At 48.1% G+C, this 17,643-nt stretch overlaps 2 protein-coding genes across 23 annotated transcripts in view; both read left to right on the plus strand.

The window, feature by feature from the left end:
• Positions 1–466: 466 nt before the first annotated feature.
• On the plus strand, positions 467–14,391 carry MBD1 (methyl-CpG binding domain protein 1). 22 transcript variants are annotated; one of them, XM_015595701.2, is made up of 17 exons: positions 467–660; positions 2,073–2,207; positions 4,588–4,702; positions 4,805–4,971; positions 5,059–5,141; positions 5,334–5,374; positions 5,718–5,864; positions 5,964–6,092; positions 6,271–6,345; positions 6,470–6,586; positions 6,672–6,740; positions 7,309–7,476; positions 7,837–8,361; positions 8,690–8,824; positions 8,911–8,972; positions 10,075–10,145; positions 11,773–11,902. In XM_015595701.2, the coding sequence occupies exons 2-16, from the start codon at positions 2,098–2,100 to the stop codon at positions 10,103–10,105; spliced, it is 1,974 nt and encodes a 657-aa protein (XP_015451187.1). In that variant the 5' UTR covers positions 467–660; positions 2,073–2,097; the 3' UTR covers positions 10,106–10,145; positions 11,773–11,902. The 22 variants fall into 22 exon arrangements, with proteins under 22 accessions (XP_015451187.1, XP_015451185.1, XP_015451183.1 ...); XM_015595700.2 differs by lacking the exon at positions 10,075–10,145 and having other exon boundaries at positions 472–660; positions 7,837–8,130; positions 8,269–8,361; positions 11,773–12,723; XM_015595698.2 differs by lacking the exon at positions 10,075–10,145 and having other exon boundaries at positions 473–660; positions 7,837–8,130; positions 8,224–8,361; positions 11,773–12,723.
• Positions 14,392–14,537: 146 nt separating this feature from the next.
• The window catches only part of CFAP53 (cilia and flagella associated protein 53), a 26,776-nt gene continuing 23,670 nt past the window's right edge, over positions 14,538–17,643 (plus strand). Inside the window, 1 exon segment of the mRNA XM_006919906.3 lies at positions 14,538–14,929. Within this exon segment, the coding sequence (XP_006919968.1) occupies positions 14,861–14,929 (69 nt within the window). The 5' untranslated portion in view covers positions 14,538–14,860.

Genomic DNA, 17,643 nt, shown 5'->3' on the forward strand with positions numbered 1-17,643 from the left:
TTATTCAGCGGGGAGGAGCGTGCAGGACACAATAGCCCTGGGGGAGATGTTTGCAGGGGCTAGGGAGCACCGGCGTGACCTATGCGGGAGGAGGGAGAGGAGGACTCCGGCACAGACCCAAGTTTCGCCTTTCCTCTCTCCCGGTAACTCTTTGCGGAGACCGCCTAAGAAACGGAGAACACAGGGCCAACCCCAACCCTCCACGCCCCCTTTGTTTGGGACTGGAGAGCGCAGGCGCAAAAGAGGTGGGCGGCGTGGGGAGAAGGCGCCGGTTGGCGAAGCGAGAAGCGCAGGCGCTGCGGTTCTCCGATAGGGACGCGAGCCGTAGTTGGACTTCAGCACGCAAGCGCAGCAGGTCCAGGCCAGGGGCGCGCGCCGCTGCAGGACGCAGCACGCAGGTGCGATCCTCCCTACTAAGGGCAAGCTCCAGCCCGGCACCAGTGCGCAGGCGTCTCACTGGGAGCGGAACCCGAGAGGCGGGCCCCGGATTTCCGGTTTCGGGGGCAACGAACGGCCGCGGCGGCGACAGCTACCGTTTCAGAGGAAGCGGCTGTAGAGGAGGAAGAAGAAGACCCCAGCAAGGCGGGAGTCACAGGCGGGACCCTCGTCATGGGTCCACGGACCTAGAACAGAGGAAGCTACCGGCCCGGTGCCGAGCTGGTGAGACAGTCCTGGGGGTGGAAGTGGAGAGCGCTCAGGCGGAGGATGGGGAAGAATTGAGGCTTAGAACATTGACGGAGAGGGCCCTCAGGCCGATGAGTGGGAGGAATGGCGGCGTCGAATATTGAAGGAGAGGAATGGGTAGATTTAGGCGGAGGACGGAGAGAAATGGGGCTCAGAAAGCTGACAGTGGAAGTGTCGAGATCCTGGACGAGGACGGAGAGAAATGGGGGAGGATCCGAGCGCTGAGGGGAGACATCGGGGCCTCTCAAGTTAGGGCGAGAGAAACGGGTGTTCAGAACCCTGGGAGGGATAAATGAGGGGCCCTCAGGCTGATGATGGAGAGAAATGGGGCCGCTGGGATACTGAAAAGGAGGGCCAGGGGGCTCCTATGGAAGACTAGGAGAAATAGGGGAACAGAATACCGACAGGGATGGCATGGTTCTGGGACGAGAGCAGAGAGGAATGAGGGGTTTAGAATGCAGAGAGGAGAAATCAGGGTCTTTCAGGCTGATGAGCAAATGGAAGATAAGGCCGCTGAAGGGAAGGAGTGAGAGAACTTTTACACTGCAGAGGAGAGGAATAGGGAGGTTCGGGGCTGAGATTGGGCAGGAATTGTGGTTCAGAACATTGACAGAGAGAAAATAAGTGAGGAGGATTTCAGGCTGAGAAACAGAAGGAATGAGGGACCGTTCAGGTCAGGGACATGGAGGGGTTGGGGACAATGGCAGAGGACACAGAGGAAATTGAGGCAGTAACACCGAGGTAACAGAATTAAAGGATATCAGACAGGGAAGGAGTGGGAGGGTTAAAAGACTGAAAGAGAAATTGGGGACTCCTGGGTCAAGGAAAGGGATGAATGGGAATCAGAACACTGACAGAGTGCGGAGCCCTTGGTCTGAGGATGAGCGGAATGGGGGTCTCTTGGGCTGAAGATGGGAAGAATGAGGCCTCTCAGGCTGAGGATGGGGAATATGGAGGTCTCTGTGACAGAGGGGAGGAACAGAAGACCAATAGGTCAAAGACAGAGAATGTCTCCTGGACGAAGGACAGGCAGAAAGGAGCGGGGAAAGTGAAATGTTCCTGGGTGGCAGTGGAGAGAAATGATGGGCTCCGAGGCTGAGGATGGAGAGGAATAGGAGATCAGGACACTGAGAATGAGGAATGAGGACCCTCGGGTTGAGGACGGGGCTGCCAGGTCAAGAGGGTGAGTGAGGAATGTCAAGCTCCTGGGCCCAGGCCAGGGAAGAATTGGGTGGGAATGGTTTTCTCTTCCTTACATTGGCCAGTTGCTTGTGACAGTTTCCGGGTCTTGGACAAATATTAATAGATACCATGGTTTGCATGGCCTGGTGCACAACATGTCACCTCTTAAAGCCTCAGTTTCTCACCTTGCCCTCTCCATGTTGCAGGCCACTGCTCCTTCCTTTGGCCCCCATGGCTGAGGAGTGGCTGGACTGCCCAGCCCTGGGCCCCGGCTGGAAGCGCCGTGAGGTTTTTCGCAAGTCAGGTGCCACCTGCGGACGCTCAGACACCTATTACCAGAGGTACTGGGTGGGTTGTGGGCAGAATCAGGGGTAGGATTGAGCCTGGTTAGGCAGAGTGAAATCAGAGTGTGGTTAAATTTATGAGTGGGGCTAAAATTATGCATATACAGTTGATTCTCATTATTTGCAGATTCTGTATTTGCAAACTCACTGAAATTTGTTTATACCCCCAAAGTCATTACTCAGCTGTGCTTTCACGGTCATTCGTGGACATGCACAGAGCAGCAAAAAAATTTACGTCCCCCGATGCACACATTCTCAGCTGAAGTTGAACAAGGCTTTCTTATTTCAGCACTTGTACTGTCAACAAGTCTGTTTCATGGTCTACTTAGTGCTATAGTTTTCAAAGTTTTGTACTTTTTATGGGTGATTTTGCTGTTTACAATGGCCCCCAAGTGTAGTGCTAAGTGCTATCTAGTGTTTTAAGTGCAAGAAGTGTGTGATGTGCTGGGAAGGAGAAGATACATGTTAACTAAGCTTCATTTAGGTGTAAGTTGTAGTGCTGTTGGCTGTGAGTTTAGTCTTAATGAATCAAAAATGTGGTACATCTAGAATAGGAGAGGAAATTTGCCAGTTTGTACATGTGGCTGCTCCAGAAAGTGCTAAAGTAACATCTGTAGTACATGATGAACCTAGGGAAAAGGTGGAAAAGTGGCTAAATTTGTGGATCCACGAGATAATGACCAATAAAGTGTAGTGGACAGCACTGTGAGGCTCAAAGCCAAGGACATCGATAGTTATGTTACCCAGGATTAAAAAAATGTTAAACCTATTGCAGGTAGCGTTGGCTGTCTCACACCTTTCAGGGCAAGTTCTGCAAATCAAGAATCTGCAGAATATTTTAAAAAATATCTGCTCAGTGCTACACCGGAAAACCGTTAGGTAGAAGAGTACATTTTCAGTGGTGATGAGACTGGCTTGTTTTACAAAGGCATTGGCAATACTATATAATGCAGATGTCCTCCAAAACTCCTGGCTTTAAAAAAGCCATGCAGTTAATTATTTGTAAGAAGAATATATTAAATAGGCTATCTTTAAACAGAAACACATAAAACAAGGTTACGTAGGATTAGTTTACAAAAATGTGACTAGAGACTTGGAGGAACCTAACCTGTAGTTCCACTAGGAGCAGTGGTTCTATATTCACTAATTCAGTTTTCCAGATGACTACCATAAATAATGAAATTTGACCATAAATACATAAACATACACTTTTATAAATTTAAGGTGTTTTAAGATATGTTAATGATATACTAGTTATTAAATTTTCTATACTTCTGAACTTTTTTTGGTGCCCAAGTTGCTCTTTTCCTGGAGCATTATAATAAAATTACAAATGCAGTTACATTTATTCATATTTAGTTGTACATTTATTCACATATTTACAACTTGTATAAAACTTTTAACATTTATAAATATAAGTTCAGTTATCAAGAATGTAAAAGATCAGAGGTTTTACCCTAATTAATTAGGTCAAGATAACAAGTATGTCACAGTTTTGTGGATGCTGATAGAAGAAAAGAGACTCCTGGGTCAGAGATGAAAGACAGTTTATTACACATAGCAAGAACAATATTTAGAATCATTATTTTTGTTCCAGTTTCCCAAATGCCAATTCCTACAGGGTCACATGAAGAGGACTAACTAGCGCCTGCACATGCACTGAGTTGTGTTGTAGGAAAGGAACCCCAAGCTTAAGGAATCTAATCTTTTATAATGTTAGGACAGTAAGGATGTCTTCCTTTTGCTTTGGAGGGAGACCCTTTCTCTTATCTTCCAAGGTTGTTTGCTGTACAAACATCCTCGAAAAGATAGTAGCAAAGGACAGTCAGTGCTTCTCTTACAAGACATGCAGAAATGCAAGAGACCTGTGGAGTGTTGTCTCCCAACATTACTTTCACTTTATTTTGTATGTAGTTACATTTGTTGTTCACACGTTTCCTTGTATGTATACTTATATGTACATTTTTATACGCCTATTTTTAAACATTTGTTTTTATGTAAGTTCTTTAATTTGTATACTTAGTATGCAGTGCTAACACATTTACAAATTATTTAACATATTTATATTGTCATTTATATAGAATACCTCTAGTAATATATGTTAGAAATATATGTACATTCCTTTGTGTTTATATTATTTGTTAATGTGTATGTATTTGCTGGTATTATAATATTTAGTAATACTACCTTTAAAGAGTCTTGCTATCCAGGGTTAGTTGGGGTAGGGCCAGGTCAGGGCTCATAGGCAGATAGATCCCAGGCTGCCTCCCATATCCCACCAGACCTTCAAGCCTGTTCCCTAGCCCAGTGAGAGGGTTGCGTGGGTGGAGTGGCAATGGCTCCACCTGGGTTCCAATCCATCCTGGCCTACCCCCAGCCCCACAGGAGATAGGATCCGAAGCAAAGTTGAACTGACCCGATACCTGGGCCCTTCGTGCGACCTCTCCCTCTTCGACTTCAAGCAAGGCATCCTGTGCTATCCAGCCCCCAAGGTAAGGTACTACACAATGTAGGGTACCCGGGCATGGGGCGACTGAGCCACCTAACACCCATCCACTGACCTACATTCTTTCTGCCCTTGTTCTCATCTCTAGGCCCATTCCTTGGCTCTCCCTAGCAGAAAGCGGAAGAAGCCTTCAAAGCCAGTCAAAGCTCGAAAATGTCAGGTTGGATCCCAGAGGGCTGAGGTCAGGAAGGAGGCCCCAGGGGATGAGACCAAGGCTGGTGCTGACACAGTCCCAGCTTCGCTCCCTGCGCCTGGGTGAGTATTAGCCTAAAGTGAGCCAAGTGGGTGAGGGTTGTGGTTGGGCATGCACTCAGGTCCCCACACTCATGTTTCCCATCCCAGATATTGTGAGAACTGTGGAATCAGCTTCTCAGGGGATGGTACCCGAAGGCAGCGGCTCAAGACATTGTGCAAGGACTGCCGAGGTGAGTGGCCCTTAGGGCAGTGGGAGATAGGAGCTGGAGCAGGCCTGGTGTCAGGCTAGGACCTGGGTGTCAGGCTAGGACCTGGGTGTCAGGCTAGAGGTTGAATGGTGAATGTCAGGGCAGAGGCAGTGGATGAGGTCAGATATCTGATCCTCCCTTTCCACTTCTGTTGTTACTTCTCCTTTTCCGCAGCGCAGAGAATTGCTTTCAATCGGGAGCAGAGGATGTTTAAGGTAAGCATGACCGGCTACCTCCCCACAAGTGTACGATGGGAGCAGGATGTGATGGGGGCTAGTAAATGGTGATGGATTTCAAGGTATCAGAGTCATTTTGTAGGGAGCTGGTTGCAGTCAGCAGAAGGTAATGGGAGTTAATGGGGTATTAGACAGTGAAGAGTGGACCAGTAGACAGTGGTGGCGCCTAATCAGTAGTCATTAGATGCAGTGGTGAGGCAAATGGAGAACTAGCAGTTATGGTGATGGGAGCTAATGTAGAGGGTTAGCAGACACTTGAGGGTTAGTGCTCCTGGATTCACTCTGCTTGGGTCTTTGACTTTGCCTCACTCATTCCTGGCAGCGTGTGGGCTGCGGGGAGTGTGCAGCCTGCCAGGTGACCGAGGACTGCGGGGCCTGCTCTACCTGCCTTCTGCAGCTGCCCCATGATGTGGCCTCGGGGCTGTTCTGCAAGTGTGAGCGGAGACGATGCCTCCGGATTGTGGAAAAGGTGAGTTGGGCAGGTGGGATGGGACCAAGGTTCACCCTAGCCTGTGGCCCTCATAGCCCTGGCCCCATGCATCATGCCTCTGTCCCCCTCCCCCGCCAGAGCCGAGGGTGTGGAGTATGCCGGGGCTGTCAGACCCGAGAGGACTGTGGACGTTGCCGAGTCTGCCTTCGCCCTCCCCGCCCTGGTCTCAGGCGCCAGTGGAGGTGCGTCCAGAGGCGCTGTCTACGGGTGAGTTAGGCTGGAGGGGGACAGTGCTGGTGGAGCCAGGGCTGGGGCAGAGCTCATTCTGCTGTTAAACTTGCTGCTGCTGCTTCCTCCCAACCTGGCCTTGTCCACCTCATGTCTTCTTTTCTCCTCCACCGCACGCTCACGTCCCTGGCCTTACCTGCCTGCCCCTGTCTGCCAGCACCTTGCCCACCGCCTCCGTCGCCACCATCAGCGATGTCAACGACGCCCTCCCTTAGCTGTGGCTCCCCCTGCTGTGAGTGCCCCATCTTATACTCTGCTTGTCTGTCCCGTGCATGCTTTCTGCACTCCTGGGTCGGGAGGGTCCTGTGTCGGTCTGGTGCCACCAAGCCTAAACTACCCTTTTGGCTTCCTCCTAGGGTAAACGTGGCCGTCTCAGGGGAGGCTGTGACTCCAAGATGGCTGCCCGGCGGCGTCCCCGAACCCAGCCACTGCCTCCGCTTCCTCCATCACAGCCTCCAGAGTCCCCAGAGCTGGTGAGGCCTTAGTGGGCAGGGGGAAGGCACAACCCCCTAATTTTACCCAATACCTACCCTGACCCCACCCCATTTGCCTCTGCAGCACCCCAGATCTCTCATCCCCTCGCCACCTGCCGAATTCATCTATTACTGTGTAGACGAGGACGAGCTAGTGAGTGGCCCCATCCTACCTGGACAAGCCTAGACTTTCCCAGGGTACTTGGTTAAGCCCAAAGAAGCAGTTGCTGCAATGGGCTTAATAGAGGAAGAGCAAGGCATAGTAATGGGTACTAGTATGGGAGAGCAGACAGTTGGGGAGGGACTAATACAGGAGCAACAGGTGGACCGATAGTACGTAATATCGGATGAACCAATACTAATGGGGCAGAAAGAGGAAAAGTAGGTAAGTGATTGGAGTTCATATAGGATGAGTAGATGTAGCAGGTGCAGTGATGGCAGCTAATACAGGGTCAGCAAAATCCCGCTGGAGGCGGGGGTGTCAAGGACATTGTTTTGGTAGCTCGACAGAGTGATGGATACTGTGATGGAGCAGCCAGTCTCAATGGCTTGAAGGGCATCTGGTACAATGATAGTGCTAGCAGACACTGAGGTGTGACTAGTGGGAGTCAGGCTAAGACTAGTGTTCAACCAGTTCCCTCTGACGGAGCTAGTAGAGGAACAACAGGAACAGTACTGTAATAGTCCTAATGACAGCATCCCGCATTTTCACTGTCTCCCAGCAGCCTTACACAAATCGCCGGCAAAATCGCAAGTGTGGGGCCTGTGCAGCTTGCCTGCGGCGGATGGACTGTGGCCACTGCGACTTCTGCTGTGACAAGCCCAAATTCGGGGGCAGCAACCAGAAGCGCCAGAAGTGTCGTTGGCGCCAATGCCTGCAGTTTGCCATGGTGTGTGGGGCAGGAAGGGTCAGGTGGGTGGGAAAAGTTGAGCCAAGTCCCTCAGTGCCTGGGAATAGTGGGCAGGCCTGGTAGGTTGGTGGATCAGGCCAGATGGGTCCTCTAGCTTCAGAGGGGTGGGTAGGGCAATGAGTTTGGCCAAGGATTAGCAGACATTGTGCTGGGGTAAATGAGGAATCTGGGTGGCATTGGCATTGCTAACAGGAGACTAGCAGGGTCAGCAATGAGGGGTTCGTATGTAAGCAGATTTTGTGTTGGTGCTAATGGAGGATCAGCAGGCATATTGATCAGGGCAGTGTGGTGTGGTTGGGTATTGCATCAGGTGGCCAACCATTTCACCTTTCTTCACAGAAGCGCCTGCTGCCAAGTGTCTGGGCAGGGTCTGAGGATGGGGCAGAGCCACCCCCACCTTACCCTCGTCGAAAGAGGCCTGGTTCTACTCGACGGCCCCGTCTTGGCCATACCCTGAAGCCCCCCTTGGCCACGCCCAGAGCCCGATCTGATCATGCCCATACTCCAATGAAGCAGGAAGCAGGCTTTGTGTTGCCCCCACCTGGCACTGACCTTGTGTTCTTACGGGAGGGTGCAAGCAGTCCTGTGCAGGTGCCTGGCCCTGCCTCAACTTCCACAGAAGTCCTTTTGCAGGTGAGGGCCCCACCTTATTCTCTTCTTCCCAAGCCTACCCAGCCTTGTACCAGGAAGCTGGGACCAAGTCTACTGCAATCCTCCTTCACACAGGAGGCCCAGTGCCCTGGCCTGAGTTGGGTTGTGGCCTTACCCCAGGTGAAGCAAGAGAAGGCGGATGCCCAGGAAGACTGGACACCGGGCACAGCCATCCTGACTTCTCCTGTATTGCTGCCTGGCTGCCCCAGCAAGGTGGGGGTCAGTGATGGGTGATCTGTGAGCAGAGTGATGGTGAGCCAAGATGGTGGTTCTTTGAGCAGAGTAATAGGTGTGCTGATTGCAGCCTCTCCACAGAATTACCCCACCTTCCCCAGGCAATTAGCTTTGCCGGCTTTGCCGCCCAGCTAACAGAAAAATGGAAATCTGAGGAATGGGAAAGGTTTGTAGACAGACGGTTTTTCTGTGCTGAAGTGTGACAGAAGCAAGATCTGTCAGCACAGTGACTGGTTGGCTAATAAAAAACTCTTCCCTCAGGCCAACCCTGCTTTTCTGACTGTTGCCCATTTCCTACCTCTCCCAGGTAGTAGGCCCAGGCCTGCCACTTGTAAAGCAAGAGCCACTTGACCCTGAGGAGGACAAAGAGGAGAAGAGCAAGGATGACTCAGCCTCTGATTCGGCCCCAGAAGAGGAGGCAGCAGGGGCTGGCACACCAGTGGTCAGTGCTGGGGGACACCTCACCCTGCCCTGACCTTGCTTTAGCTCTACCGGCCATGTTGACCCATGATGTTAATTCTTCCCCAGATCACCGAGATTTTCAGCCTGGGTGGAACCCGCCTCCGGGACACAGCAGTCTGGTTGCCAAGGTGTGCCCCACACAGTGAGGGGTGGGGATGTGGGTGCTGGTCAGATGTGGGCCCTGAGCTTTGAAAGTTTAGCCAGCAATTTGGCATGGTGTAGTGGGAGGTAAAGGCCCCACACCACTGCTGCTCACGCTCAGTAAGGAGGTATGTATATGACCCGAGAGATTTCCAGAGATCCAGGTCAGGACTGTCCTTGGTTGGGAGTGGTGGGGATGAGGGACTGTTGAGGGAGAGGACTTGGTGCCTTGTGATGAGATAAGAAAGAAAAGGGAAGGAAAGCTTGGTTCCCATTTTCCTAAGAAAAACCAGCAGGTGTCAGACTTAACATATAAGTTCTTACTCAGAGAATCATCATTTGGGGTCTTGAATACCTTTGGAGTCTCTAAGAGATGACCAGATGGCGAGTGGGCAGGAGATCTGGGTTCACATGCAACTGTGTGATCTTGGTCTAGTTCTGTACCTTTTGGAGAATCCTCTGTGGAGGGGGTTAGGCTGTGTTTCTTGAGCCTTTCCTGATCCTGTTGAGGTTTTAACAGTTTCAGCTGCTGTGCAGAACTTTCCATGTAGACTTGGCAATAGAATGAAGGCTAGGTGCCTGTAAAGAGTGGGATAGTGGAAGGAGGAGAGGAGAATGCTGCTTCCTGCAGAAGTTGATGCCCTACACAGAGCACCAGACATAGGCAACAAACTATTGGCCTCAGCACCTCGGTTTGGTCCTACAAACTAGTTTCTGTAGGCCAGAAACCCCTCCGTCAGCACTTGGGTAATTACAGAGGTACTGATTCAGTCCCTGCTGGATGCACTGCTGTGTGGGAGATACAGCAGTGAATACATTGACTGGGGAAGGCTTATCCTTCAGGAGACAGAGGACTTCAGCCTTCAGAGAGCTTATAATCTAACTGGGGAAACAGTTTCCCTGTGCTTGAAATCATTACATATAAAGGAGAAGTAATGATGTGCTATGTTGTAATGGAAAATTTTAGGAGCTAAGGAATAATTAAGGGAAAATGGATGGCCAACAGAACAGTAGGAAACGGTTTTGTGATGCTCCATTTTTCACATAGTGAACCTCATTCAACATAAAGACCTGCTCCCTCTTCTCTAGGTCCAAGGACCTTAAAAAAACCTGGAACTAGAAAGCAGTAGACTGGAGGCTTCTGCAGACTAGGATTCAAGGTGATATTTACAGACTGGTGTTATGAGAGACAACACTGATCTACTCAGAGGCTGGACCGTAGAGCGATTGCCAGGGCTTGTATAGGAGTCAGTAGGAACTGGAAAAACCTATCGCCAAACCAGAGGAGCAGGCCCGTTCAGTACTTCGAGTTTATGGAGGATGTAAGCAGAAAAGGAAGAGAAAGAGTAGAAAGTTGGAGCATCTGCTCCAACTCGTGCAAATCCTAGGAGCCTAAGCATGTTAAGAAGTTTGGATGTTAGGGGTGGAGAAGTTGGTGTTGGAAGATAGAATTAGAGCTCCCATAAACAACCTAAACAAGCCATCTTCATAAATAATATTAAATGGCTTTTGGGTGAGACCTAGCAGTGTCTCTAAATAATTCCTCAGGGAGACAGCAGTTGAAAATGTATCGTGAATAAGGAAAGGAATTGGTATTTGGTGAGTTCTTCCGTATGGACTCAATGTAGAACAGGTTTTTTTTTTTTTAGGAAGACTTTGATTTTACCCATTTTTGCAGATGGGAAAACAGACTCAAATAACTTGTCCAGTGTCAAATACCTAGAATTGATGGAGTCTAGAATCAAACCCAGGTTGTAAAGCCTTGTATTTTAAGCCACTAAGCCGTAAACTGTAATCCTATATTCAATAATGTATAATAACGTAGTATCAGAAGTTTCCAGTGATCCTGAAAACAAGGTGTACTACTTTAAGCATTTTAACAAATCTCTTTCATTATTGCCTTTAGCACGGTTTAAGGAGTGCCAGGGTTGTGGATGGGGTCATCTTATTAGAGCTTCTGTGCATTCAGAGACTGGGTTCTTTCCAGGCCTCGGATGTTACATAGGATTCCTCAAACCCTAAAGGGCATCCTTTTCCACCGGCTGCTCTCCATTTTGCTTATTTCCCTCACTTCCCCTCCTTAGCCAAAGCAGTCCTCAGAGGTAAAGCTGCCAGCGTGGTTCATCTTTCCCGACAGCTTGTGTCCCCTGCCCCTTGATAACCTTCGTGCTTGGTTTCTGCTCTCAGCCCCTGTTAAGGACCAGTTTTGGCTCTGCCCTGCCTCACTTTTCAATTCTTTGCTCAGTGCTAAAAGTGATAAGACTTGTGAGTGATTCATTACTTAGCCAGCTTTACAAGGCTGGGACTAAGTGTGTGCCTTCTCAGATTTTGTAGTCTATGTGCCTCCATTGCCTTGCTCTAGTTCCAGCCCTGCAACTTTATTTACGTAATTCAGATGTAGATTAGCCATTTTACTACTGTAACTCATGATAAAGCCTTCTGCCACCCTCCTCTGCCCCTTTCTTTGCCTCACTCTACCTACTTAAGCCAGAATTGACTGGATTATTATCTGTTACTGTTTTGCTCCCCTCAGAATGCAACCACCAACCCTAGTATTCTGGTAATTTTGATAGTGATGTCCTAAGTGAAAGTTATTTGATTAGTATCCTGACTCACCATGTGTATCAGGGTACAATTAGAAAAGCAACACCATTGATATAAAGATTTTATGTATATGTGTATATGTACATTAAGGGATATTATAGGGATTTGACCATATGCAGTTGTGGGAGCTGGTTAAACAGTCTGTAAGGCTGTTGTCTTTGCATCTAATGCTGGAGCTTGAAGTCTGCAGGGCAGGCAATCGAGGAAGGAAGGTGGACGTAAAGCGTGGGAGACGGAGGACACATTGGCGCCCACAAGCACACGATGGAACCGCCGAGGATGGCCCAGAACCCACGTCAGTCTCTCATCACGTCCAGCTTCGATGATGTTGGTGTCCTGCAGAAGAAGCTGGTGCCCTTCACCACAGAGTTAAATACGCATCTGGCCTAGGAATTAGAGAAGCTGAGGGAAGATCCTGGGGAAGATGGAGCAACTGCAAGCCTGGCTGCTGCCCCACACCAAGGAGGCGAGCCAGCAGATAAATGACAGCGTGTGTGAACTGCAACAGTACCTGGTGCCCCTGTATCAACCTTTCAAGTGTAAAAACAATATGCTGCTGCTTCACTTCTGTCCTCCAGTTATCATGTAAAATGTTTCTTGTGGCCCATCTTAACCAGAAGCATGGGAAGGGAGTCCTGGGAAACAAGACTAGTCAAGGTGTCACATTACAAAGCCAGCCATGAATCAGCTCCCAAGGGTCTCGCTACTCACCCGAGGATACCTTGATAAACCTACATTGCAGGAAATGCAAAGCTGAAGACCATGGATTTCATGGTGACTCCAGCAAGTACAGAAATTCTGTCAAGCCCACCCAGTAAAAATGCTGGTCTTGGCTCTTTTTGTTTTTCATTCAAGTATTGAGAACCTGGCCCATGGTAGGCACTGAACTTAATACTGGGATACAGCAATGAGAAAGATATAGTCCATGCAATTTTATTAAATACATCAATCTGTATTACCAATGGTGAATCGATATCCAACTTTATCATGGAGTTTAATGGTGAAAATATAGAATTCAGGAAACTATCTGGAGGACAGCCCTTGTGTGAACCTTGTTGGGCACAATAGGAATTGGAAATAATATAAATAGTTTCTGTCTCTAAGCTGTTCTATTTTAAAATTATTTTTAAATGATTTTTATTGTCCCATTTTCTGATTCATATATTTAGTGTTTCTTTTGGGAATGTCTTGGTGATGGTAACAGTGTTGACTGCCTCTGAGAAAGTGGGATAGCGGGTGGCAAGATAAAGGTCAGGTTCTAAGGACCTTGGGCAGGTCACTTAGGCCTCAGGGGTTGGCCTTGGTTTGGCTGAAGGCCCAGGCTCACTGCGCTGGGCGTGGAGCCCGGCCCTTCTGCTCTCCGAATAGGCCCACCAGGGGGCGCTGGGACCGCGGTTATCCTACCCGGGGTCGGGAGACACTGCCCATCACCCCTGGCCTAGCCTGGGTGGCTCAGGGGTGTGGCCTCCGCTTGGCCCAGCTGTCTATTCCTGCGCCGGCCCGAAGGGAAGTCGACTCCCCTTCACGTACTGGTAAAATGGGCAAACCAAACTGGAGTTAAGTTACGGGGCTTGCCCAGGGTGAGGGCGCGTCACGACAAGCTCAGGATGGACCTAGAGGGCAGCCCGTTGTCACCAAAGGGCAACTCGCGTCGCAGAAACTGATTTCGATGGGACCTTCCAGGCTGTACGACCTCAGCGTTGCCCTAAGGGTGCCCCTGGATCTCAGCGGCTTTCCCCAAATCCCGTGGCTGGTTGAGAGCGTTTTCACTGCTTCCTTTCCTCCCCAAGGGTATGGTGTCTGGGGTGGTTCCACCTAGACAGCCGGTGGGCCAGGCACCCGTGGGACTCGAAGATCAAGGAATCTGGCCCTCAGGACTCCGTCCAGAGAACCCAGATGACGATCTAATTTCTTTCTTTGTTTGTTTGTTTCAGGCTACATAAACTCTTAGCAGTAAATGAAAATGAGTATTTTACTGAACTGCAATTGAAAGAAGAAGCATTATAGGAGAAAAAAGACAAAATGAGAATTATTAAAAGAGATTATTAAAAGAGAAGAAAGAGACATTATTTTGTGGCTGAAAAGCTGAACCAGCATTCAGGAAATGGAATCCAAATCTAGAAACATACCATATAGAAAATCTGAAGTGGGTGAATTACAAATGATTAAGGAATGCTAATTTACAGTAAATTGCGGCCTTAAGATGGTGTGCACAGTAGTTGTCCTTTGGTTATTGTTACAAGACAATGACTAGGTACTGAATTTCCTCTGTGCTCTCTATATATTTTGGTGTTATATGCTCACCCCCACTTTAGAATGAGAGTACCAAAGTGTCATTCACAACTGGCTTTTAGGTGTTAACTACTACCTTGCTCTTGGCTGGAAGTACAGAGGTGGTCTCCATCTGTGCTGAGGGCCCCTTCTAGGTTCCCTGCCTGGGATCCAGATTCTCAGGGCCTGATTACCTGCACTTCTGATTCACATGTCCTGACCCTGGTCCACTGTGACCCTTGGTTTTTATTGTGCTCAGCCAGTCATGTCACTGCACTACTAGCCCATCTGATCACCTCGATCATAGGGTACCTGGAGTCTAAGCCCTGGTTTATGCCCAGTGCAATAAGTTTTTATTAATAACAGGTTTATCATTATTGGTTGGGTAGACAAGGCAGCTAGGCTCCTTCAGCCTTGTCTTAGCTGTAATATGAGGATAATACCTGCTGTACCATCAACTCGATATTTGTGACTCTCAAACGTTTATGTGTGAAAATACCTTGCAAATTGCTGTAAAGAACTACACAAATAGAAGGTTGTCCTGTGGTGATTTACGTAAAGATTAACCTAGAGATGACCACGAAATTAAACCTTGCCACGATATGTCCACTAATCTTTCTCATGCATTTAGACCGACTACAGGATATAAATAGCACAGTCAATTGGAATATAATTAGATCTTCGACTTCACCGCTGGTAAAGGAGGCTTTTTTCCTGCTATTCTGACGAACTCTGGAGGAAGGGGGAGAGGTCGGCAGGAGGCCTGGCAAGGGCGGGGTGAAGACCGCGCAGTCTCAGCTCTTCCGCTCCAAGAGGAAGTTGTGAGTGCCGGCGTCGATGGTCACCATGGTGACGGGACCAACTTCCGTCCACTCACCGGGCGGTATCTCAGCTGCACGGACCCTGGCAACCAGACTTCTGTGTTGCGGAAGCTGGTCCTGTAGGTCGCTGAGGTTCGGTAACTGCGGTGGAGGCCGCCCCCATCCTAAGGGACGCGAAAATGTACAGCCAGCGGTTTGGCATCGTACAGCGGGAGGTTAAGGGTCCCACTCCCAAAGTGGTGATTGTGGTAAGCACGGAATGTGTGTGTGGGACCCTACCGCTTTCTGCACTTGCCGTCACTCCAGGCCCAGCTGATCTCAACCTGGCCCTCAGCCCGAGCTCTCAAGGGAAGCAAATGCCTGATGGGTTAAATTTTGAAAGAAGGAAGGATAAGGTCGCTCACCTAACTAAGCTCCCGTACTCCGTCCCTCCCCCACCCCATCCAATCTCTTGCGTCAGTTACAATATTTAGATTCGGTACTTGGAGAATCACCACTTGGGATCTTGAGGGTTTTCAGTCTCCAAGACACCCAAAGGTGGTCGGGCCCTTGTGACGTGGAATGTGTGTCATAGAAAGGGCGCTGGGCCAGGCAGCAGGAAATCTGGAGTCCGGGTTGGCCATGATTCAGCTTTATGATCTTGGGCATATGCCTCATCCTGGGAAAATTGTCTGGGCTGTGAGGGGTGGTGAGTGGCTATAGAGCCCCTCCTGTGCGAATTCAACTGTAACAGAAGTATCCCTGTAGGCGTGGATGGAAATAGGACCATTTGTTGCCTATAAGGCTGGGGTGATGGTGAGACACTGGGGGAGTGCTGCCTACTGCAGAATTTTATGGGTCCTGCTCAGAACCCCAGACACTTGGTCCATGCACCTGGATTCCTTTGTTTCTACAGACTAGAAAGTATGTGTAATTGGGCAATAACGGTATTATTACTTGAGTACCTGCTGTGTTCACTGCACTGTGGGAGATACAAGGGTGAATACAATGACCCTGGGAGGTCCACCCTTCTGTGGAAGTCTGATCCCTGCCTCAAGTTGCTCGTCATCTAATTGTAGAAACAACTTGCTCACGCACAGAACCATTGAAGGTTAACAGTGGGTAATGATGTGCTGTTTTGTCTGTGATGACACTTTATGAAAGATCAGAAATAATGAAGGATACTCTTTTATGCTCCATGGTGCACATAGCAATTCTCTATAGACCTACTCCCTCTTCTTTATGTCCAAGGACTGTAGGATCTGAGTCTGTAAATAAGTACAATGGAAGCTTCTATACAGACTGTAGGGTTCAAGGTGATAATTACAGACATCGTAAGGGACAGAAACTGATCTACTTAAGTTCAGTATCCAAACACAGAGCTCAGGGGGCTGGTGCCATTGGTCAGGTTCCATCACATGTGTTAGGAACATGTGATATATAAGAATTTATATCAACTTACCACTGAACCAGAGAAGCAGGCCTATTTAATACTTTGAGCATGTAGAATAATAAAAAGGAAAAGTAAAACGTCAGAATTGGTGCATCTCAGATGTCAGAGTGTAGTAAGAAGTGTGGATGTTAGAGGTTGCAGAGCTGTTGTGGGAGAAGAATAAAAACCACCATAGACGAGACTTGGATGCTGAACAACTCCAGGAGAAAGCAATAAAAAATGTAATGTCTGAAGTAATGGAGAAGTGAAACGAGCAGCTATTCGGTGAGTGCCTCCTAGGGACCCAGTTATTTACTTCTCAAAATAGTGTTTTAGGAGGACATTTTTTTTGTGATCATGGGTGGAGGGGTAGAGAGGTCAGATCAAACCTAGTGTGTAAGACATTGTTCTTTAATACACTAAACTGTAATACTAGAAACTATAATTTGAGATGTTATAGTAACAAAAGCCTTCAGAGACTTTGAACATACAAGGTAGTTATAAAATTATTTGTTCTCCTGCCTTTAGCGTGGTTTAGAGTTCAATATCCACACATAGCTTTTGAACACTTGAAATATGCCTAGTCACATGTTGAGATTATAATATTTTGGATATATTGGTTAAATAAAATATATTATTAAAATTAATTTCCCGTTTCTTTTTATTTTTTAAAATGCAGCTACTAAAAAATGTTAAATTACAGATGGTTTACATTATATTTCTGTCAAACAATGCAGGTTTTGACTAATGCCCACATTGTGCATGGATTGGCATTACCTTGTAAAAGAACTCCAGGTCATACCATATTCAGAGACTTGGTCTTTCCTGATGACCACAGAGTCCTGCCCAGGATGCCCCAAGCCTTAAAGGTCTTCCTAACCCCCTGGCTGCTGCTCTGTCTGTTTCTCACCACCCTCTAACCTATTCCTCTCTTCAGCCAAAATGTACCTCAGAGCCTGGTCTTTGCCCTGATAATTCAAGACAATTGATTCTTGATGATCTTTGTGCTTGGTTCCTGTTCTTAGCCTGCATGTCTATCGGGAGCCTGAGTTCTTATGTATTTTCTGCCCTAGGTGCAGTCTTGACCCTGCCCTGCTTTGTTTTTACTAGGTCTGCGTTTGTAAAATGCCATACGTATTATAGAACAGTAGTTTGTCAACTGGCTCTAGACTCTCAATAATTCTAATATGGATTAGCTACTTCCCAGGACATAAGCCCCGACATCTGCCTCCAACACACCACAGCTCTGCCTTATTCAACTAAATCTAGGTACCTATATGTGTACGCTGAACCTTGAATCTTTATCAAGTTGTCTTCAAATGTTGATTTTCTTTCCCCAGGAGACTTGTTTACCAAGACCCAATCCTAGTATTCTGGTAGTCCTGACAGTGATGTTTTAAGTGTAAATGATCAAATTGACTCTCTGCCATATGAGTTATGAGTTTTATTACTGTAAATCAGTACGCCAGAGTCTCACTGCTCACCTAAGGATGACTTGATAACACTGGCCAGAAATATAAACAAAGCTCAAAATAATGGATTTCTTGGTAG

This window comes from Pteropus alecto, unplaced genomic scaffold (genome assembly GCF_000325575.1).
Source record: "Pteropus alecto unplaced genomic scaffold, ASM32557v1 scaffold146, whole genome shotgun sequence".
NCBI lineage: Eukaryota > Metazoa > Chordata > Mammalia > Chiroptera > Pteropodidae > Pteropus > Pteropus alecto.